At 42.0% G+C, this 24,683-nt stretch overlaps 1 protein-coding gene across 1 annotated transcript; it reads left to right on the forward strand.

Annotated features, from left to right (window-relative positions):
- The first annotated feature begins 1,041 nt into the window (after window positions 1-1,041).
- Window positions 1,042-22,827, forward strand: AMDHD1 (amidohydrolase domain containing 1). The gene is made up of 9 exons (XM_065423331.1): window positions 1,042-1,178; window positions 9,542-9,648; window positions 11,435-11,499; window positions 13,952-14,229; window positions 18,269-18,494; window positions 19,482-19,606; window positions 21,287-21,380; window positions 22,136-22,296; window positions 22,722-22,827. The coding sequence occupies exons 1-9, from the start codon at window positions 1,042-1,044 to the stop codon at window positions 22,825-22,827; spliced, it is 1,299 nt and encodes a 432-aa protein (XP_065279403.1).
- The last annotated feature ends 1,856 nt before the right edge of the window (window positions 22,828-24,683 follow it).

Genomic DNA, 24,683 nt, shown 5'->3' on the forward strand with positions numbered 1-24,683 from the left:
TAAATTGCAGTAGAGGAACCCCTACCCAAACCCAGGCTCGAGAGAGCACAGAGACACACAAGCACTCAAGTACATCCCGGGCAGTACCATTAACAATCGTCAAACAACCTAAGCCATCCCCCCCCCCCCTCTTCAGCTGGGCCCAGCAGAGCCCAGCCACTCCTGAGGACTCAACCCAGGCTTGCTGACGACAATGGGGGTGAATTTAGTCTCGCCTCTCTGCAGTTACGCGCTTCAGAGAGAACAGGGACGTGTAGCTAACGATGGGCTGGGAGCCTGGGAGAGGAGAGGGGGAGGCCGGGCGGGAGCAGGGCACAGGGCACCCGCTCTGCTGTTAGGCAGGGCAGACCGGGCAGCGGGGAAGCAGCAAGATTTCCCCATGCTTCTGCATCAGCCGGGTTGGCCCCCCTGCCCCTCCAAGGGGAAGGGGGAAGCTCCCGCCGCAAACCTCAGCTCCCCCCCAGCCTAGACACACACACGCACCCCACCCCCCAGGCGCTGCTCCCTCACCGGGCGAGGGGGCCAGGAGGGGCGCAGCCGAGCACAGGGGCAGCCGCACGGACTGGGTCGGGGCCCTGCCTGGAGACTGTTGAGCCAGCGCCGCGCGGGCCCGCTCCAGGCTGGGCGCAGAACGAGAAGCGCCCCCCCCCCGTGCCTCAGCTTCCCTCCCCCTCCGCGCTCGTCCCACGCCCCGGGGGGCAGGAGGAGCCCGCGCGCCCTCTAGCCAGCGGCAGCCCTTGCAAAAGCAACCACAGCCCAGGGGCTTTGCAGACCCAGGGGCTGGATCCTTCTCTGGCCCCGCGCAGTCAAGGAGCTTCCAGCACCGGCCCCTCCGCCCGCAGGGTGGCAGCGCTCCGGGTGGCAAGAATCCAGCCAAGAAACTCCATTGCCAGCGCTGCCCCGCGCTCGGCCGCTGCCCAGGAGACTTTGAGCTGAGCGCGGGGTTCACTCCCCTCCAGTTCGCTGGGCTGCTCCTGGCCTCTGGCTGCGGCTGCTGTGCAGATCCAGGGCCTGGGGGGCTGTCGCTGTCGCTGCCCCGACATGGCTGGCGAGCACAGGCTCTTGCTGGACAACGCCCAACAGCTGGTACTCATCTGCACCAAAGGCGAGAAGTACCTGCTGCAGGCGGGCATGCAAAACCTGGCCGTGCTGGACAACGCCAGCGTGGTGATCGGCAAGTAAGTCTGCTCTGTGCGCGTGTCCCCTGAGCCCCCGGCAAGGCTCGGTCCTGAACAGGCACCTGGCGTGATTCAGCCATTTCTGCTCTCCGCATTCCTGGGAGCCCTCAGGTTCAGAAAATAAAGTTATTCCGTACGTCTTTTTAAAAGGCAAATTCTTCCGTTCTGCAGGCTCGCCTTCAGTTCAGACAGCGACCTGGCATTTTGGTGTGATCAGATGCCACAAGTGCCGTTAGAATTACTATGATTCCATTGAAAAGGTGTCTTTTTATCCACAATAAAATATTCCCAAATGCTTACTCATTGCTTGTTGCTGAAAATAAGGAAAAATATGTTATTCTTCGTGTTGTGGATTAACTCTGCTGAGAAGAAAAACTGCAGACTGGAATCCAGAATCTTAGCTTTTTAATCAAGGGGATTCCAGTTAAGAAACAAAAGTTACTTTGTTGTTTTTAAAAGACAAGCGTTGGCTTACGTGTGCCAACACACTTGTGACTTAAATTGCTATGCCTAAGTGTCGGAGTGCTGAAGGTGAGACAGGACCCACAAACTCTTTTTAAACGAGTATGCTGAAAAGTAATGTAAATTCTGGAATAATTATATTCTTGATACTTAGAAAATGATTTAGCCTCTGTCCTACAAAAACCTAAGCATGTAGTTAACTTTATGCAGGAGTAGACCCACTGAAGTCTTTACTCAGTGTGTAAAATTAAGTATGCAAGTAAGACTTTACAGGATCAGGACCTTAAAGCCAGCATAAAAGGTAGTGTTATAAGAGGAACAATCATCTACACGTCAGTATGGACTAAACCAAAATTTGTAACTAGATCCAAGATGACATTTAAAAAAATTCTGAAAGATCTGTGAAATTTTGTAAAGAGAAAATTTAAAAAGCATAGCTTGTAAGATAATTTAAAAGTCTGGACTCAAAAAAGACTTGATAGTAGTGAAAGAAATAGAAAGTATATTTTAACTTTGTAAGTCAGTTGTGTTGCTAACTTTTCTTTGACAAACCAGGTCACACTGATAGTCTGACAAGATGAAAACCTGCCTTTGAAAATCTCAAAATGTAATTAAACATCTTTATAAATGTTGTTGCAAATCAAATTGCTGCAACCTCGCTGTCTAGGTTCTAACGTGTCCCCCATCCCCATAGTAGCTGAGCAACAATACAAAGTTGCATAAAAGCGGAACAATATTTTAAAGTGGCCTAAAATATTTGCTGTATAGTTCATAAAAAGTCTATCTCCAGTCTGTCTAGACTCTGAATGTATACTTTTTACATAAAAATAATTGGCTGTGTGTGCTGTAAAACTTATGATGTTGTCTTCTGTTTGGGATGTTTTGTTGTGACTAGGGTACAAAAAATGTTTGAAGAGATTACTGGATTCTGTTATTATTTATTCAGGGCTTGGACTATTTAATATCAAGGATCTGGCTCTTAAGACTATTAAAAGAAAACATGTCAGCTTGTTTGTTGACAATGTTGAAATCAATTATATTTTTTCTTCTAATTTTTTAACTGTCAGTATTGATTTTCTTTTCCCCTCGGTGTTGATTTATTTTTGTCTCAGACTATACAACAGGGTGAAAAGGAGATTATGATTAGTTTTAAATTAATCTTTCATAATTTTGACTACCTCAGTCAACATCTCTCTAACTATTCTCTTTTTCAGACTAGTCTTTCTAGGCAAGTCCTGTCATGTCACTAACCACACTTTCTGCCCTCTCTGGACGTTTTCATTCTCTGCTTTAACTTTAAGTGAAGTAACCTGAACTCAATAAAGTAATTTAAATCAGGATGTACCATTGTTTTCAATATTACATTATTTTCTTTCCCTTTTTAAAATGCTCCCAATCGTCCTATTTGCCTTTTTAAACTGCTACTGTGTATTACACAGATGTCTTCAATGAGCTGTCTGTGATGAGTCTCAAGTCTTTTACTCCAGTGGCTCTAAAATTGTTGGAGGGAGAGGAGACAGTGTAGAATTAGGGTTGCCAGGTGTTCCGTTTTCGACCGGAACCCCGGTCAAAAAGGGACCCTGGTGGCTTCAGTCAGCACTGCTGACTGGGCCGTTAAAAGTCCGGTCGGCGGCACAGCGGGGCTAAGGCAGGCTCCCTGCCTGCCATCATTCCGCATGCTGCGTGGCTCCCAGAAGCAGCAGCCTATCCCCCCTCCAGCTCCTACATGTAGGGGCAGCCATGGGGCTCTGCGTGCTGCCCCTGCCCCAAGTGCTGGCTCTGCAGCTCCCATTGGTCAGGAACCGCAGCCAATGGGAGCTGCAGGGGCAGCGCCTGCGGACGGGGCAGCCCGCAGAGCCACCTGACCACAGCTCCGCATAGGAGCTGGGGGGGGGGGGGAATGCCGCTGCTTCCGGGAGCTGCTTGAGGTAAGCATTGCCGGGAGCTTGCACCCCGATCCCCCTCCCACACCCCAATCCCCTGTCCCAGCCCTGATCCCCCTCCCACCCTCTGAACCCCTCGGTTCCACCCCGGAGCACCCTCCTGCACCCTAAACCCCTCATCTCAAGCCCCACCCCAGAGCCCACACCCCCAGCCAGAGCCCTCAGATCCTCCCACACCCCAACCTCCTGTCCCAGCCCAGAACCCCCTCCTGCACTTCAAACCCCTGAGCCCCAGACCGGAGCCCCCTCCTGTACCCCAAACCCCTCATCCCTGGCCCCACCCCAGAGCCCGCACCCCCAGCCGGAACCCTCACCCCCTCCTACACCCCAACCCCCTGCCCCAGCCTGGTGAAAATGAGTGAGGGAGGGAGGGGAGAGTGAGCGACAGAGGGAGGGGGGATGGAGGGAGCGGGGCCTCAGAGAAAGGGCAGGGCCTCAAAGGAGGGGCGGGGCAGAGGATGGGGCAGGGGTGTTTGGTTTTGTGTGAGTTGAATTGCCTATGTAGAATTGCCCCATCACCTCCAAAGCCCATGGAAGCCCCTTCTCTAAAATACCACATGATTATGGGGGAGTGGAGTTCAATGGCCAGTGTTTGGCCAAGGAAAGTCTATTCTTCCTGGTATCATCCCTAAGCAAACCTACAGGAAAATCCGTGTGGATGTGAAAGCTAACCTTAAATACACCAACTCTTGCAGATTCCACTCCATGCTATATACATCCTCCAAGGGGGCAAGTGTACCCTTCAGGTGTAGGCAGGGAGGCAATGGCAGCATGGTTCTTCGGGAGGACAAGAATGCTCTGCAGTTACTGACTGAAGGGATGCTTTACGTTTGCTAACCCACAACAGTGCAGTAGTTTTAGTTAGCTGAAAGAAAATAAAAACTACTGTTAATCATTAAGCATAATGAATATGATTATTCTCTGGAGGGAAATGATCCCGTAGTTGAACCCTCCTTCCAAATGATGTTATGGTATCCTCTCACACTGAGGATACCCCTCCGAGGGACGGAAACCCTTGTATTAGGAAGAGACAGGTAAGAATATTGGGGGATTTGATTATTAGAAATATAGGTAGTTGGGTTTCTGAGACTGGCAAAACTTCATGGTAAATTGCCACCTAGGTGCAAACCTCTCGAGACAAGTAGATAGACTTATGGGCAGTACTGGGGAGAAGCTGGTGGTCACAGTACATGTAGGCACCAGTGACATAGGGAAAGGTAGGAGAAAGGTTGGAGAAAGGTCCTGAAGGCCAAATTTAGGATGCTAGGAAACAGATTAAAGTTCTGGACCACAATTTCTCTGAAATGCTCTCAGTTCCTCATGCAGGGGTAGTTAGACAGGCAGAACTCAGGGTTTCGATGTATGGATGAGACAATGGTGTTCAGAGGAGGGATTTATGTTTATTAGGAACTGGGGAATGTTTTGGAAAAGGAGGAGTGAATACAGGCAGGATGGGATCCACATAAACCAAACAAAATCAGATTGCTGGCATGTAAAACTAAAAAGGTTGTAGAGGAGTTTTTAAACTGAAGGTTAGGGGAAAGCTGACAGGTGTGGAGGAGCACACTGTTGGGACGGACACATCCCTTAAGGTAGGATTAATTGAAGGGGATATTCTATGTCCTAGTAAAGAGGAGACGTTAGAAGTTGATAAAGTACAGCTAGGAACTGAAAAGAAACAGTCAAAGGAAAGAGAGTCCCATTCAATTACATCACATGAAGGCAGACAACCAAATATTGACAAATTTTATAATGCTTGTATACAAATATGAGAAGTCTAAATACTAATATGGGTGAACTTGAATACCAGGGTATTAAATGAGGATAGTGACAGATTAGGCGTCACAGAAACTTGGTGGAAAGACGATAGTCAATAGGACATAGTAATACCAGAGTACAAAATATATATGAATGACACAGTAGGTTGCACTGGTGGGGGAGTGGCACTATATGTGAAAGAAAGCATAGAGTCATATATACTAAAAATCTTAAATGAATCAAACAGTACCATAGAATCTCTCTGGATGGAAATTCCATGCTTCAATAATAAGAGTATAGTGGTAGGAATGTACCTCAGGTAATGACCACCTGACGAGGATGGTGATGGTGCTTGTGAAATGCTTAGGTAAATTAGAGAGGCTATAAAAACAGAAAACCCAAAAATAATGGGGGATTTCAACTACTCATAACAACTGGGAACACGTCACCTCAGGAAGGGGTTCAAAGATAAAATTTCTGGACACTATTTATTACTGCTTCTTGGAGCAGCTAGTCCTGGAACCCACAAGGGGAGACACAATTCTTGATTTAGTCCTAAGTGGCCCACATCTTAGGTCCAAGAGGTGAATATAGCTGAACCACTCGATAATAGCGACCAAAATATAATTAAATTTGACATCCGGGGGGAGGGGAGAGGAGAGAATACCAAAGAAGCCCACCACAGTAGCATTCAACTTCAAAATTGGGAACTACACAAAAATGAGGAAGCTAGTTAAAAAGAAATTAAAAGGAACAGTCACAAGAGTTAAATGCCCGCAAACTGCATGGCATTTTTTTCAAAACACCGTAATAAAGGCTCAAACTAGATGTATACTCCAAATTAAAGAAAATAGTAAAAGAATAATAAAAAACACTCCTCCACCATGGCCAAACGGAGTAAAAGAGGCAATCATAGACAAAAAGACATCCTTTAAAAATTGAAAGTCAAATTCTACTGAGGAAAATAGAAAGGAGCATAAACTCCGGCAAGTTAAGTGTGAAAGTATTATCAGCCAGGCCAAAAAAGAATTTGAGGAGCAACTAGCAAAAGACACAAACACTAACAGTAAAATGTTTTTAAGTACATCAAAAGCAGGAGCCTGCCAAACAGTGAGTGGAGGCACTGGATGATCAAGGTGCTAAAGGAGCACTCAAGGAAGACAAGGCTGTTGTAGAGAAGCTAAATTCATTCTTTGCATCAGTCTTCATCCTGCATCAGTCTTCACATCAGTATCTTCATATCAGTATCTTCGCATCAGTCTTCACATCCTGCAGAGGATGTGAGGGAAATTCCCACAACTGAGCCATTCTTTTTAATGAGAGATCTGAGGAATTGTCCCAGATTGAGGTGTCAGTAGAGGAGACTTTGGAACAAATTGATAAATTAAACAGTAATAAGTGACAAGATCCAGATGGGATTCACCCAAGAGTTCTGAAGGAACTCAAATATGAAATTGCAGAACTATTAACTGTGGTATGTAACCTATTGCTTAAATTAGCTTCTGCACCAGATGACTAGCAGATAGCTAATGTCATGCTGATTTTTTAAAAAGGCTCCAGAGGCAATCCTGTCAATTACAGGCTGGTAAGCCTAACTTCAGTTCTAGGCAAATTGGTTGAAACTATAGTAAAGAACAGAATTATCAGACACATAGATGAACACAGTATGTTGGGGAAGAGTCAAGGGAAATCATGCCTCACAAATCTATTAGAACTATCTGAGGAGGGACAACAAGCACGTGAACATGACTAATGGAGTTATTATAGTCTATTGGGACTTTCAGAAAGCCTTTGACAATGTCCCTCACCAAAGGCTCTTAAGGAAAGTAAGCAGTCATGGGATAAGAGGGACAGTCCTCTCATGTATCAATAACTGGTTAATAGAGTGGAAACAAAGGATAGGAATAAATGGTCAGTTTTCACAATGGAGAGAGGTAAATAGCAGGGTTCCCCAAGGGTCTGCACGGGAACCGTACTGTTCAACATATTCATACATGATCTGGAAGAAGGAGTAAACAGTGAGGTGGCAAAGTCTGCAGACAATACAAAATAACTCAAGATAGTTAAGTCCAAAGCTGATGGCAAAGAGTTTCACAGCTCACAAAACTGGGTGACTGGGCAACAAAATAGCAGATGAAATTCAGTGTTGATAAAGGGACATTGGAAACCATAATCCCAACTATACATACAAAATGATGGGGGTCTAAATAAGCTGTTACCACTCAAAAAAGAAATATTGGAGTCATCTTGGATATTTCTCTGAAAACATCCACTCAATGTGTAGCGGAAGTCAAAAAAGTGAACAGAATGTTGGGAATCATTAAGAAAGGGATAGAAAATAAGACAAAAAAGTATCATAATGCCACTATATAAATCCATGGTATGCTCAAACCTTCAATACTTGGTGCAGTTCTGGTCTTCCCATCTCAAAAAAGATATATTAGAAATGGAAAAGGTACAGAGAAGGGCAACAAAAATCACTAGAGGTATGGAACAGCTTCCATATGAGGAGAAATAAAAATGACTCGGATTTTTCGGCTAAGAAAAGAGACAACTAAGGGGGGATATGATAGAGGTCTATAAAATCATGAATGGTATGGAGAAAGTGAATAGGGAAGTGTTATTTACCCCTCCACATAACACAAGAACCAGGAGTCACACAATGAAATTAATAGGGAGCAGGTTTAAAACAAACATAAGGAAGTATTTCTTCATACAATGCACAGTCAACCTGTGGAACTCATTGCCCGTGTATATTGTGAAGGTCAAAATTATAACTGGGCTTAGAAAATAATTAAATAAATTCATGGAGGATAGGTCTGTCCATGGCTATTAGCCAAGGTGGTCAGAGATGCAACCCCATGCTCTGGGTGTCCCTAAACTTCTGACTGCCAGAAGCTGGGACTGGACAACAGGGGATGGATCAGTTGATAAATTGCCCTGTTCTGTTCATTCACTCTGAAGCATCTGGCACCAGCAACTGTCAGAAGACAGGAAATTAGGCTAGAGGGACCATTAGTCTGACCCAGTATTGCTATTCTTGTGGCCATGAAATTCTGTCAAAAAAATGGAAAGTTCAGTTATTGAGTGAGATTTGGTGGGGGGAAGAGGGGTGTCTTGCAATGGTCAAAATTAGTATGTTTGACAGGTTGAGTGAAAAATAGCAAAGACCTGAATGTCTGATGAGGAAGAAAAATGTATTGATATAAAATAGCTCAGCTGAGTGAAAAATGTAACCTTTGTAATGGGCCAAATTGCATAAGACCTCAGATAATGTGCTTCAGAGCTGCCAGCTCAGCAAATTAAAGCTGCCTGAGCAGAGCTGTCACATGCACCAAATGTAGAGAGGGGAAACTAGCTACATACCCTCTACTGTTGCTGTTTTTTCTTCTCTCACTTTTGGGACTGCGCACTGTGTCTTGGTACAGTTGGTAAGATTCCTGTAATGGTCACAGCATTTTCAAGGCAAGAATACCACTAAATTCATTCATGGAGATTGGAATAAGGGAACTGCAATGTGACATTCAATTATACTAAAAAATCCATAATGGAAAATGACATTAGACCAAGGCCTTAAATCTTACATGTAATATACAATTTTGTTGCCAAACTAAAAGCGTCAGTTAATGATTTCTCTTGTGGTAAAAAGAAAATCAATTTTTTGGTCATATTTAAAATATATTTTCTCTCTCTCTGTTATAATATACATATATATGGAAGACAGGATACTGGGCTAGATGGTCCATTGGTCTGACCTGGTATGGCCATTTTTTTCTTCTTACATTCTTATTTCAGTAACATAAGAACAACTTGAGGATGCTGTTGCTTTGGTAATAAGAGTACACTGAGCTAATGAATACATTGACATTTGCCTTTGAGTTACAGGATACATACAGATATTACTTCATAAACAGAAAGGGCCCACAACTTATCATCCTAAGGGAACAATGCTGGCAGGGCATGGGGATGGCCCAGGCTGCACAGACACCTTGAGGTCCACCGGATTTCCTCATTGATCTCAAGGCATCCACATGATTAGCAAACAAACAATCTTCCCTGTCCATTTTCAGAGTCCTGCAAACAATGACCCCATCACATCTCTGAAAGGGTGATGCTTCAGGAGCTCCTAAATACAACTTGCTGAGTTTGCTTTTTAAACAAACTCACTCAGGCTTGTTTGTGCACTGTTTGTTTTTGCAGAGATGGCTGTGTAAAAGCTGTAGGCCATGCAGATGCTATTCGCCGGCAATTTTCAGAAGCATCATTTGAAAAAATTATTGACTGTTCTGGGAAATGCATATTGCCAGGTTGGTGTATTTTCTTCATGTTAATGGTGCAAATCAGAATGGCTAAACATGTGTTTAGACAAAGTACAGGTTCCTCAGTTACTCAAACACTCCCCAAGCTTCTTTTCTTTGTATAGTGCAAGCCATACGTAAGTTATGCCCTTGGTATTTGAGCAACTAACCCCTTCCTTCACATCAACCCCAGGCAGTTGAGACCATTTACAGTGCCTTTGCTCTCCCTCCGGAGGTTCAGCTTGAATCAGATGAAGGGCTGGGCCCTCTTGGTTCAGAGACCAATTCTATGCAACTCTGAGAAGGCCCCTTAGACTACTTCTCTGGCCATCTACAATGCTTGTTGAAAAGTCTATTCACTTGGGCCTGTTTACTTGTCATTTTCAGCTGTTCTTTCTCCTTGGGTTATTTATTCTTCTGTTGGCCAATTTTTTGTTTGGCAGAGTGACTGGCTCTCTCTCAGCCACCTATTTGTTTTCACTGTTATTTTAACTTTTGTAAAGTGCCCAGATATAAAATACTATGAACGTCTCTTTTATGTAATACTTTAGGGCCTAGATTGGCACTTCACCTGGTGCCCTGAGTAAGTAGCTATTTCCATCCCTCACCCTGTCCTGGAACAGTCCAAGCAGGTAATTGTGACTATAAAGGGTGACACAGGGCTATTCCTGGCTTCCCTCTTGCTCTGGGGGAAAGGAATCTGATGAGGATCCATAGATTATAAGGGCAAAAGGGACCATCATGATCATCCAGTCTGACCTCTTGTGTAACACAGGCCATAGAATTTCCCTGAATTAATTCCTGTTTGAACTAGAACATACCTTTTAGAAAAACACCCAGTCTGGATTTTAAAATTGCCAGTGATGGAGAGTCCACCACAACTCTTGGTAAATTATTCCAATGGTTAATTATCCACTACTCTCCTATTCCAATAACAAGTTACTTCCCACTCCACACTAGCTCAGGTGAGCTGGTTGGCATGTTGAAGTGGCAGAGTCAAAGCTCCACAAATTCCCCACCCTTTTTGTTCCCCTCCCTGTCTACTCATGGAGCCTACTCTCCCCACCCTGCACACAGACTGGTGATTTGGGTCAAAGTCAATGGGACTTAGGTGCTTCTGAAAATTGTACACAGTGTAAAGTAAATCAAGTGTCTTGTATTTATGAACTGGCATTTAAGCTGCTGGACATGTGTTCTCTGACACGGACTCTGGCACTCATCTAGACTACTTTCACAATCTTTACACAGGGAAAGCTCCCACTCAAGTCAGTGGTCTATTGCTAGGATAAGTGCCACAGGATCAAGCCCAATATATGCAGCCTGCACTTTTAAAGGGACATCAGCATGAAATCTAGTCGGTGGTTTTGAAGTGAGTTGAAATTATTTCAGGTATACACCTCCTTGTAAGTCCTCCTACCAATTTTCCTGTTTTTAAGAAATGTTTCTCTCTCTCCTGTTACTGTGAGAAAGACCCAGACAAACAAAATGGGAGAGTGACTGACAGACTTACTATACAGGAGGAACAGTTTAACACTACACCGAGCGCTACCAGATAGACTAAAACACCCTGAAAAAATATTTTTTTTCTTGAATATCTTCATTATAGTAATCAGAGGTGTTTTTTCCAATAATATAAGGTAAAAACATTTTTCAAACAGTAGTATGGCGTGGTATGGGTTTTTTCTTCAGTTGATACTGTCCCTTTAATATGCTTGCACTTTCTCAAGTTTTTCCTTTTCCCAAACAATGAAATCTTGCAATATGTATTTATTTTATTATTGTTGGGTTTTTTTAGGTTTGGTAGACGCACATACCCATCCAGTGTGGGCTGGTGACAGGGTTCATGAGTTTGCAATGAAGGTAATTTCACATAATTACAGAGTTGTTGTTTTTTTCTCATCATATTTGCTTTCATACAGAACCATCTCTGCTTTCTCTACACTTCTATTTCTCATCTCTGGAACGTAAGATCAGTTACATCGTATGTAATTTAGGATGGGAGAGGAAGCAACGGCTTATGGAGACCAAGAACAGAGAAAGAGAGAGGGTTGAAGCCAAAGGAAAAGAGATGGGGAAACAAGGAGCAAGAGGAAGAAGGAAAGAGAGAGCAATCCAGTGGCGGAGGGGAAATGAAATAGGGGAGACAGAAGTAAGAGAACAAAACTTATAAAAGGGAGATAAAATGATAGTGAGGGAAATGAGAATGAAATTGGGAAATGGAAAAAGAAAATGAAGGGATTAAAGAAATGAAAACATAATATAAAAGCTGAAAATTATTTTATTTACTCATACACCTAAAATTTGTTTCTGATGTAACCCAAATGGAGGTATGGGGTAGAGATGAGGGCCTAGAGTGGATTGCCAGAAGTTTGCATTATGGATGGGGAGGTTGGAAATCCCAAGTGGACTTGGTCGAGTCTATATAGGATGAAGGAAATGTGAGCACCTGAATGGCTTTGGAATAAAATGTTTCCAGCTCTGCAGTGCTTGTTGTTTCTGTGGCATGTTTTGTTTTTGGAATATCAGTGTATGATTTCAAATTGCGGGTGAAGGGGGGGATTAATTTATGGCTGTTTATCTATATGTTACTGAGATTGTAAGATCTTCGGGTTAGGAACTGTCCCTTACTCTGTTTGTAAAGGGTCTAGCACAGTGCAGCTCCATTCTCTGTTGGCCTACAGGAAACAGTGTAATAAACATGATTAATATTTAATAATAGGGGAGTCGCACGGTGGCACGCACGTGTCATCCCAGCTACTTGGGAAGCTGAGGCTGGCGGATCGCTCGGGGGCTCTGGGCTGTGGTGCGCTATGCCAATCGGGCGTCTGGTGCCACTGACAGCCTGGCCAGCGGGTGGCTGAGGGACTGGCTAGAACACAAATGACACGTTGTGATTGGGCACTCTCTCTCTGTGAGGGCTGATGGCCCAATCGATCAAGGTGAATAGGGGTGTCATGTGATGCTGTTTAAAGAGAGATGAGAGCTGCTATGTAATTGATCCCATGAGAGGGAAAGACAGGGAGGGATAACTTAATCATGATACAGCCTGGCATCACAACATGTTGAAAGGGCCTCCTATGACTTTATCCTAACTTGAGTCCCCTCCAAAATCCGAAAGCTGGTCCTGCTAAAAATGATAATGTTCAGGTAATGCAACTGCTGGGTAAAACCATGTCTATGGTAAAATAGACAACAAAACCAATAGTAATAACTACTTTGGGTAGGCCAAAGTCCAGTTCATTGTGTCTTGTTTCTTCCTTCCTCCCTTCCCCATGTCCCCTTTTTAAAAACCACACAAGTTACAAGCAGATATGCATTCTAGGTTTTGCCTTTAAATCTGCTTTAAGAAAGGGGATTTGATGTTCTAAAGCAGTGTTTCTCAACCTGTTAGGTACCAGGGACCAGCTTGCTCACTTCCTAAACTGTATCAGGGAGATCTCAAGGACCGGCACCAGTCTACAGACCGGTTGTTGAGAAACACTGTTCTAAATTACATCACTCCTTTCTGCAACTCTTCTATCTCTGGAGATGGTTCTGTGCAACCTAAGCATCAGACACAGTCCTGCCCTCCTACAATGGACACGCTTGTCCCAGTTTTCTGGCTGGTGGCTTTTACCGGAACAGGCTGTGTTAAATCCAACTGAATGCACAACTGGGAGGAAATACTTATTTCAGCACTGAAATAGGGTTTTTTTTGTTTGTTTTTTTGTTTTTTTTTTGCAGCATGACATCACTGCCAGAGTCTTTTGGGGGCCAGATTCAGCACTGATGCAGGGAACTTGTCTCCCTATTTAGTCCCCTATATGATCTAAGGCAACCCCGAGTGCTGCCCTTGCTTGTGCCTTGTGCAATGGCAGTGAGGCAGGATTTCTATGTCACTAGCCCACCCCAAAACACCAGCTGCTCCAGTTGGTGCAGTTGTCCATAGAGCTGTTTCTGAAGCTCCGGTAGACAGTCTCCTGCCATGGGGGTATTCCTTTGAATTGCTTTGGCTGGCACAAAGGGACCACGGCCCAGGGGTGAATTTCCCTGTTACCTTTTCTCATCAACTTAATCTCCACTTCAGTTCATTTTTTCCCATGAAAATGAATTTGTGATGGCAGGCCAGACTAGGGCTGGCAACCTCTTCCAGACTCAGGGGAAGGAAATCTTCAGGAAGATCCTTTTATGAAGTTTCCCCCTCATAGTTCCATCACTGGGATGGTTTTTTTTCTGTCCCCTCTCCACTGTGGATTAGGCCAGATGCACCTCACAGAATCCCTTGAAGACGGTGAATAGAATACTCATATTTAAAAGAGAATTTTGTTTTTAGCTGGCAGGTGCTTCCTACATGGATATTCACCAAGCTGGAGGGGGAATACATTTTACTGTGGAACACACCCAGAAAGCCTCAGAAGAGGAGCTGTTCAATACTTTCAGACACCGACTGCTGCGTATGCTCAGAGCAGGAACCACTTTGGTCGAATGCAAGAGTGGATATGGTTTAAACCTAGAAACCGAGCTTAAAATGCTCAGGGTGATTGAACAGGCTAGACAGTTACTGGATAGCAACATTTCCTCTACGTACTGTGGAGCTCATTCTGTGCCTAAGTAATGTGATTTATTTTTTTCTTGTTCTTTTAAACAATATTACTCGCATATTATTTCATAAAACATGAGTGCAGCTCCTGAGTGAATAAACTACAGATTGGTGGCAGATTATACAGAAATAAATGAGGAGCAACAGTGCCAGGTGGGGGGTGAAGGAGACTGCAGCAGAATTTGGCTTCCTCACACAGTTTGTTTGATGGTTTTGAGGATTCGTTTTTTGTTCTCCCCAAAATGGCAACAAAGTATACAGTATTAGAAATAACGGCATTCAACAAAGTAATGCTTTCCTAAACTGAACGTAGAAGTAAGTGATGGAGCGTCCTGGTGTGGTGGTGGTCAGTTATGAAAAAAGCCAGACTAATAGGTTTTAAAACAGAAATCGACTGGATTCAGCCAATGGGCATGTAGCCATCCTTTGTGGTTACCCACTCCAAGCTGTATGGAAGTTTTCAGGAACTCCTTTTCAGAAAGTCTTTCTGCTTGAATTTGCTACTGCCATCAGGCCTTAAGCTGTCTGTTTTTCATTTTAACCAGCCAAGAGAAAACAATATTATAATACTTAATCATCAGAAATTTGAGTATAACAACAACTTGATGTGCTTCCATTCAACCAGTTAAGCATTGTATCCTATGAGTGAGTGTGAGCCCAGCATTTAGGTATTACTGCCAACAGGAAACACACTCTGGTTATCTAAATAATCGGATTATTAGCACGCATTCTGGTAGGTCAAGAGAGGTCCAACTGTAGTATATTAACAAAACAACCCACTCTTTCTCCTTTAGTAGTTTTTTTCAAAATTTATTTTTATTTCCAGTGAAAAAGATAGCTACTTGGGTTTATGAGACTTCACTATATTACAGAGTTAATGTCATAAAGAATGACAGCAGATGTCCTGGACAAATGGTCTTGAACAAATAAAAGTAGCACATTTTGACAAACTGAGAAGTGGGCCTGGTGAAAAACAGACATATAACAGAAGAATGCATAAAACTGTAGAAATCATGTACAACAGTGTCCTAAAATGATGCACCTCCAAGAGCTCACTGCACAACAGCACCTACCCATCTCCCATTAAATTAATGTCAGTTTCTCCTGCTTTAATCAATGATTAACCTATTTCTCCTAGGTTTAGTATGTTCTTAAATTTCTCATAAGAAGTTTTTACGGGTGAGTTTTTTTGTGGTAATTTTATTTTTTTTAATCAGAAATTTTAAACCAATTTTTTTCAGTTTCTCTTCAATGGGTTTTTTGGTGTTTGTTTTTAAACCTGGAGAATTTTGACCAAAATGGTCAAAGCGCCATTTTTTGTCAAAAACATTTTTTTTAAACAAAATCATTTCAAGCAGCTCTAAAAATTAATCAGCAATAGTTTACCTCAGAATACACCAGGTGTTATGCAGATATGAACTCTCATTGTCAACATGTGCATAGTTTCAGCCTCAGGGCCTGATTCTGTTCTCTGATGATGTAAATCAGGTCTAACTTCAACGAAGTCAGTGAAGATACACTGCTGTAAAGCAGAAGAGAATCAATCAAGCCCTGGGTTTCAGAAATGAAAAAATCATCAACTTTTAATTGCCTGAAGCCAAATCAGTACATGGCACAGTCTATGGTGACCCAGTTTTGTAGGGTGACCAGATAGCAACTGTGAAAAAAATGGACAGGGGGTGAGGGGTAATAGGCGCCTATATAAGAAAAAGTCCCAACAAACGGGACTGTCCCTTTAAAAATGGGACATCTGGTCACCCTACAGTTTTGGCTTCTTAAGAGTTTCCTCAGTTCTGTTTACAATTCAGTGCCTCTAGAAGTTTCCAGTTCCTGAATTCTGCAGGTCTTCTCAGGTCCAGACCTCAAATGCTTTACACCCTCTGTATACACATAAAAGGATACTCTGTAAGTGATTTTTAGTGGCTGTTAAAACTGTTGTCTTCCAAGACGTCTATCTCAGTTCATGCCATGTTTCTTTTACCCTTATAGTCCACAAAAAAAGGTGAAGTTATGTATAAATTAGACACTTTTAAACAGAGATAAAGAACTAACCTCAAAACCATTGTCTTTATTTAAATCATTGCACTTTTATACACTTCTGTTATAAAACAGAACTTATCCTTTGTAGGCACTCCTTGATCATTCTTAATTATACAGATGTAAAATAGACCACTCCTATAACACTCCTTAGGTTAATATAACCAAATCAAAATCTTATCACAAATCTTATGACCTTAAACCATTTCAAAATCATTTTCCTTAATCCAGAGCAAAACTATGGCATAATACCACCTAGTGACAGTGAGAAATGCTCATTAAAACCTTCTAGAGCGGTCACAGTAGCTGTTACAATGCAATTGTGTAACATCCTGTTAAAAGTCATGTTCATGCCAGTTTCTACATTTGTGTTAATGTAGTATCACATCACAAATTATGAACACTAATGGCAGAATCATCATCAGAGGTTCTTTGCACCAACAGTGTAGCCAACTGTTGTGTTTTTATAGCAAGTCTTGCAATATTTGGTATTTTCCAGGTCCCGGAATCATGAGATTCCCAGCTTTTTTTCTTTTTATTAAGTTTCCAGCCTTCATGGTTACAGAAAAAAGTTGGAAAACTGTAAAGGCTCAAAACCCAGAAGGCAAATAAAAATCCACCATCTTATTTTAATCACGATTTTTAAGTCAATCTCATGATTTTGGGGATGCCTGGCTCATGATTTTTGAACATTTAGAGTCAGCAATATTTTCCACACTGGGCAGACACTTTGAAAGTGAATTCCAATGCTGTTTACTAGAACGATGGCAGTCTTTCAGTGTATGTGTTTCGGGGCATTACAGCAAGTAGAACAAAAAGAGTGGAATCATACTTGTCTTTCTTCCCTTTTCTAAAGGCTGTAGGGTTAATCTTTAATCTGCCTTCCTCCACAAACTGCTGAGCCAAAGGAGAAAAAGAGAGAAGGCTGGACAAGGCAAAAGCCAAATCAACCCCAACAACTGTTTCAACAAGTGAACAAAAGAAAGGCAATAGGCTAGATTCTGTTCTGGTTCACAGCCATGCAACCTCATTTGTAAATGTGAGCAGAATTTGACCCCTTGACATTACTGCCATTGTAAAACTCCGACAGACAACTCCAAACATCAAACATATATAGCATATGTACAGGACTGGTGCACTGTTGTTTTTGTTTGTTTTACAGTGGCTGAATTAAGGGACGAGATGCCATTGTAGGTCTTTAGCCTCAGTAGCTATCATTATTATTTTTCTCTCTCAAAGGTACAAATAAATAAAAAGCCCTATATAGCTTTTTTAAAAAAGGCCATTACTGACCTCCTATAGGCAATCTTCACACTCCAATGGCATTCCAAAGTGGTTGTGACAGTCACAGCAGCACAGTCCCTTGCTGAAATGCCTCGAGAAGACAAAACCAGCTCTCTGTGACTGTGAAGGACCTAAAGAGAGAGAGAGAGAGAGAGAGAGGTAAATTTAAATTCAGTTTTTTGCTGAATGCCCCTGTTAGCTTTGATATTTCAGGTCTCTACCACTCGAGTTAATGATTTTTTTTAAAAAGTGTCTGCAAGTTGCTTTTAAGGATAAAATTTTAGCAGTTCAAAATGTATAAATAGAAAAGTAGAAGAATGTTTTTTTAAAGGGCAAAAAAAATTGGTTGGCATCTAAAGAAATCTGTCTTACAAATAAGAGGATATAGCATAATCCTTTAAAAAGGATATTAGAATTAAGTCATGTTTGTGTTATATGAATTACAATATTTTTCCTCTTGCATTGTTGTTTTTTAAATTTAAATAATAGATTAGGCTTAAAAACAAGGCAGCAATTGAAGTAAAATTCAGAGGTGTAGAAATGTTCAGAAACATTATCAACAAAGCTAAAAAATATATGGTCAACTGTATTTTTGTCATATGCTAAATGTCTGAGGGTTTTTTTGTATATACACCTTTTAAAACTAATATAGTTATTACATACATTAATTACATACAAGGGTCAAAGACTAAATCATTCCGTGTCTTTGTAACATTTTCTTTTCATTAGAGGGAAAAATGCTACTGAAGTCACAGATGACATTATCAATAACCATCTCCCTAAACTGAAGGAGCTGAACCTAAACGGTGAAATACATGTTAATAACATAGATGTGTTTTGTGAGAAAGGTGTCTTTGATCTCAATTGTACCAGAAGAATTCTTCAGGCTGGAAAAGAGATAGGGTTACAGATTAACTTCCATGGTGATGAACTCCATCCAATGAAATCTGCAGAGGTACTTCTTCATTCTGTATGCATTTAAGCCGTTTTTGCTTTTGACTTGCCTTTGGGAGAACTGATGCCTTGAGAGATTTACAATATTCCAAATCAATATGTTGTTCCAGAAAAGTATGATAAGTAGTTTGTGAAATAAATCGCAAGTACCACCAATGTGCAAAGTTAATGAGTTAAAGATGTGGAATCCTTGACCTTTATTGGTAACTTGTCTACTGGCTTTTCAAATATTGACTTAGCTTATCCCTCTGGTAGTGAGGTCAATAGGAAAGATGGATATCTGTGACCCTGTTCATTACTGGTACAAAGTATAGGTTTTGATACACTATTTTAAAAAATATTTATTTTTTCCTCAGTCATGCAGTTTATATCTTCCCAGCAGTACAGACATTCCCACTGGCAGCAGCAAATAACAGCAATTCTGTAAAGGGGTGTCAGAGTCCATACTTCGTCATCATTTGAGCAGTGCCTCCTTTTAATCCCCCTCATTAGTCTGCCAAAGCTTAATTTTGTTGTATTTGAAGAAGATCAGTCTCTGGACCAATATAGAATTCTTTACAGTGGGTAGCTCTAGAATTGCATAGGTCAGTTTATCCATTTCCATAAGACTATCAGTTTCCATCAACTCTCTTCTGCACAAAACCTGTTTATAATTTTATCCATAATTGTACAATTGTTATATTCATTGAGTCAGTTAAAAACTCTGTTCAGGGCATCAGCCTGACCAGATTCTTTTGATTACATTTAAAAGAGGGTTAATAACTTTAATAACTTCATGAAAACTTTACTGCAGTAAAATTTGTCTTAAAATTACTTATTCTTTAGAGATCACTCTGAATTTTTTTAACTAGTGTTTTGTAAATATGCCTTAGGTAGTATCCTAATGAATTGTCTGTCCAAGCAGATTGATAGTAAGAACATAGCTTCAGTGATTCATTGGTATCTGTTAGTAATTTTTCTGTTAAATCTTTCGTGATAATCTATTTAGCTCGGAGCTGAACTAGGAGCCCAGGCTATAAGTCACCTGGAAGAAATTAGCGATGAAGGCATCGCTGCAATGGCAAATGCAAAGTGCGCGGCTGTCCTTTTACCAACCACTGCCTACATGCTGAGGTAATGCCATTTTGACAGGTTGGAAACGACAGCCAAAACTAACAGCAGGAGCATTCTTTTGGCTCAAAATTCTCATATTTCAGAAGGTTCTTATCTTCCTTAACTCAGTCAGGGACCACGGAAAATGGCCACACCCATAAAGGAGGCTAGATGGGCCTCCACACATCTTACTTACTATGAGGTCCCATAAAATCTAGTCAATGCCCTATTTCTGAGATGCACTGAGATGGGTCCCCAGCAACCTATCAACAATAGGTCTTAACCTATCTGATGCATTAACTAAAGCAGGTAGGCATTAACTGAAGATGTCACCTTGTGAACTGGATTTTTCGGTAATCCAAATTTTATTTGCAGTATGTACATTTGCTCATTTGCGAAAGTTTCTTCTATATATGACTTGAGGAAATGGACCACTTATTGCCTAACAAGCTGAAAAGGGTGCATATAAAATTTTAGCAATTTTGTTTAATTTTTACTCAGGCAACATCAGGTATTTTCTCAAAAGCTCTAGTTGCTTTAGACAGATATTTAACATACAGATCCATAAACACCAATTAAATGGGCAACCTCTTTGTGTCCACAGGTGTATGTCTACACTGCAATTGGGAGGTGTGACTGCACTGAGGAGGTGTGACTGCAGCGTGGTAGGCGAGCCCAAGCTAGCTTTTGATTAGCTAACACACTAAAAATAGCAGTGATGGGTGGTGGCATGGGTGGTGGCATGGGATAGTCACTTGAGACCCTGACTATGTACTTGAGCAACAAGCCCCGGCTGCCACAGCTTCCCTGCTATTGTTATTTGAGCTGGCTAAATCAAAGGTAGCTCATCTTTGCCTAAACGTGCTGCAGCTGACCCTCCAAATTGCAATGTGGACGTATCCTAAATTAACCAACAAGGAACTGAACATCAAAACCAAACAATAGCTCCTTTGTTGTGTCAGAGAACCATTTGAATTGGATTGTTGTTTGTGTATCACCTTTCCATTCTCATACAAAAACTCTCTGTGATTCTGCCAAGAAGCCAAATTCAGGATTGCGGAAGTCATTTGACTAGCTAATATAGGGCCAGACCCTGAGAGGCACTTTGCACCAGAATAAGGATCTGATATACTGAGAAGTGGGGAATACCTCCAATAACGTGCTGAACATCTTCACCTCCTTTTGACTTCATTGGTAGGGTAGCCGGGAGTACTTAGCACCTCACAGGATCAGGCCCCTATAGCTCTCACTGGCTGCACTGAGAATTGTAGTTGTTCGGTACTTCACAGGGTTTGGTCCAAAGATTCCAAGCTGTGCAGCTAAATTATAGGACAACAAGCTCAGAGTTTGACCTTTGTTAGCAGCTCATTACTCCCTCAGATCTGTGCATCCAAGAAATATGGAAGGAGAAGTGAAAAATGTGAGCACCAGCACCTAAACAAAGAGGCAGGTCTTTTATATCACTGCACTAATTTGAGAGTGGCTGCCACCAAAATTACAGCAGCTTCAAAAGCACAAGGTACCAGATTCCAGTTATAAAATCAATGGGGTGGGTAGCTGAGAGCAGAATTTGGCTTCTGGTTTCCAAAGTGATTAGCGAATCTGGTTACACCCTGTATACAAACCCATGGAATTTTTCCTGGTGTAATTCAAAGCGTAATAGCTAAATGTACTGTACTGACAAATCTATTTTTTTTCTAGACTGAAGCAACCTCAAGCTAGGAAAATGCTAAAAGAAGGGGTTATAGTTGCTCTTGGCAGTGATTTTAACCCTAATGCATACTGTTATTCAATGGTAAGCCATTCTTAATGCATATTACTGCACACAAAATGGTTAACAGTCTTCTACTGTCACAACACACGGGTAGTCAGGGCCGTCCAGATGATTCAGGGGGCCTGGGGTCTTCGGCGGCAGGCCCCGGGGCGGAAGGACCCCCCGCCGCGGGTCTTCAGCGCACTTCGGCGGCAGGTGCCGGAGCAGAAGGACCCCCCGCCGCCGAACTGCCGCCGAAGACCCGGAGCGGAAGATGCTCCGGGGGCCCGGGCCCAGCGAGAGTTTTCCGGGGTCCCCGGAGCGAGTGAAGGACCCCACTCCAGGGGCCCAAAAAAACTCTCATGGGGGCCCCTGCGGGGCCCGGGGCCTGGGGCAAATTGCTCCACTTGCCCCCTCCCCCCCTGGGCGGCCCTGTGGGTAGTCCTTGCTCACTTAAAGAGAGTCTTCTTAATATCGAGACAGAGCGTCAGATCCTCAGCTTAGATGAATTACACCAGCGGAGGATCTGACTCAGAGTATTTTCTCCAGAAGTGCCTCTCAGGTCAAGAGGCTCACGTTTTTCACATCTGCTTTGGGAGGCTTGGCCAGTTACAGAGGAGGAAGGAGCATCCTGTGTAATTGTTCCCAGTTCTTGTTTTGGAATGGACAAGATGCAGGAGACCAGTTACCTGGGTCAGCCTGTGTGGGGGCTTTGGGCCTCCCCAGGATTACACAATAGGCAGATGACCTGTTTGCATTATTGGTAACTCCTGTTTTCCCCTTTATTTTTGTATTAGCCCATCGTAATGCACTTGGCCTGTGTAAACATGAAAATGTCAATGAAAGAGGCTTTAGCAGCTGCCACCATTAATGCAGCTTATGCTCTTGGAAGATCCCATATGCATGGCTCCATAGAGAATGGCAAACAGGGAGATCTCATTATCATTAATTCATCAAGGTATGTACTTAAATTGTTGTTTAAAACCTAATTTAACATAAGGGGCCTGATTCGCCACTGCATTGCACCTTGTGGAGTCACTTACACCTGTACTTTAGTAGCATTTTACAGTGACTTTGCACTCATTTTCAGTAGGTATAAACTCCAGTGGAGAATATGGACTAAGATTTTTAAGATTATATACTCATAAATCCTAATACCACAACTATTTTGAAAGCACTTATTACATGGAAACAGTACAAGGAATTCTATATGGATTTGTGCATCTGTACCTTACTGTCTTACTATAATACTGAGACAAAGGATCAAAACATAATACTTGCTTCTTGTGATTCAGGCTGGCCAATTTGTTCAATGTATGCTCTGTATGTGATCTGCTTTTGTGAAAATATTGATATTACATAAATGTTTTACTGTCTTTTTAGATGGGAGCACTTGATTTACCAGTTTGGGGGACATCAAGAATTGATTGAGTATGTTATTGTTAAAGGAAAAGTTATCTACAAAAATGAAAGAGTTATGGGCTACTAAGTACTTACTGAAAGATGGTGATAATTTAGAAGGATATTAACATGAAAATGATACTGAAGGGTTTCAGTTAACCAAGAGCAACAGACAACTTGGATTTGTATTTTACTGGTAGATTATTTGTATGCTCAGCTTACTTGCTCTATATTGAAATAAACTTTACTAAGCATTTCCACTCAACCCTTGTTCATAGCAAATGCAAGCCTATTATTTATACCTTTAACATAAGGCATTCTTGAAACAGAGACGTGAAACAAAGAGAACAAAAAACCCTACAAAGGCAATGAGCTGGTGTTCAGATTCAGGTCAGATTTATAGACTAGAGTGGAGCTCAAAGGGTTAATCCAGGATAAGGTTTGGAATCAATGCTGCCAAAATCTTGCAAGCAGTTTTCATAGGCAGTAAGCTCCAAATGCAGGAGTCTTGTGAGCTCAGCTGATGTCTGAATATTTGTCATGTTGAAAGTCAGAAAAAGATTTCCACAATCTTGGGACAGACTTTTGCAAAACAGCTGTTCTGATGTATTTTAGGCTGGATCTGAACTGAAATACACACGTTTGTGAATGCTGACCTGAGTTTATAAGCCTTTTGTGATAGTGGGTTGATCATGAATATGATGATCCTCCAACTCAGACTAATTTTAAGTGGTTTGAAGGTTTGGGTTTCCTTAGTGGAGGCATCTTTCCCTTCCTCTTTGTATTTTTCGGTAGCTTGCATACTCATTTGCAGACATTTACAAAATATTATATCCTATCATACCTCCATCCGCAACTTCAAGACCTTTGTGTGGCTTCTCCATATAAAAAATACACACATACACGCTCTATGTTCTCCCCTCACATAGACTACAGTATGTAAAGGAGAGGGCAATACAGCCAGCAATCTAAGCCATCATATGCATAGCATGTGGTTTTCTTCCCTCCAATACTTGCTATCACTAGGGCTCTACCGCTAATTTGACTGATCAAATATTCAGTATCTGCAGAGTGAAAAGGTCTCAACTTTGTTAATAAGATAATGTATGCAAGTAAGTGCATAGTTTACAAAGTCTACATAGCTGTAATGTTATTTATAAAAGGCAATTACAGCTGGGTCAAGGACAGCCTTTCAGAGAACTAGCTCTTTATCATTAATGAGGCCAGTCACATTTGGAGCAGCCTGTAAATATTTGAAAGCCACCACAAACATGAATAGTTAACCCTTATTATGAACCTCTGATCTGTCAGAGCCTTGTGTTTTCTATTTACTTCAAAAAATACATGAGCCCCAGCGAAGTGTCATATGTCTTTGGCTAATTTTATTCAAGCCAGAAAAGCCAACTAAATAAATTTGTGTAATAATTTAATGACATGCCTGTCACTAGACATTCTTCACTGCAAGCAGATGTTATACCAGTTGTGGGTGTGGACCTCAGTGTAACACCTGTGCTCTCCCACAGTCAGGTTTTCCTTAAACATCACTCTGACAGCTTTGGTAAATAACAGTTATACAGGCAATTGGTGAATGTCTCAAATACTAGTTCAGATATTTTTAAAATGCAGTTCTGCTCTGAACGGTGATGCTACAAAAGTGGCACAGTGACGTTCTGTGCTTATTGGCTCTGAATGATTTTCAGCTCAAGTATGCTCTGTTTACAAGTAAAAATGTTTTTCTAGCTGCCAGCCCTACAAATCAAATTAGGATCGATGAGTCAAGCTGGTCTCTTTCCTTCTCACCTGTCATCACCTCCAATAAAGGTCCTAGAAGCCAAGCTATGCCCTCAGTGACATTTGTGTAACACTGTTACCTTCACTGGGGCTGCAAAGATGTAACTGATTAGAACTTAGTAAAAAGATTCTTCTGAAAATGCATAAGGAAGA

The sequence above is a fragment of the Emys orbicularis genome, chromosome 1, assembly GCF_028017835.1.
Source record: "Emys orbicularis isolate rEmyOrb1 chromosome 1, rEmyOrb1.hap1, whole genome shotgun sequence".
NCBI lineage: Eukaryota > Metazoa > Chordata > Testudines > Emydidae > Emys > Emys orbicularis.

Excerpts from the sequence above, each read along its gene's own strand:
- AMDHD1 (XM_065423331.1), top strand. The coding sequence starts at position 1,042 with ATGGCTGGCGAGCACAGGCTCTTGCTGGACAACGCCCAACAGCTGGTA. Across the intron at positions 11,500-13,951 it reads TTCATGAGTTTGCAATGAAG|CTGGCAGGTGCTTCCTACAT; the intron begins GTAATTTCACAT and ends TTTTGTTTTTAG. Across the intron at positions 19,607-21,286 it reads ACCACTGCCTACATGCTGAG|ACTGAAGCAACCTCAAGCTA; the intron begins GTAATGCCATTT and ends TTTTTTTTCTAG.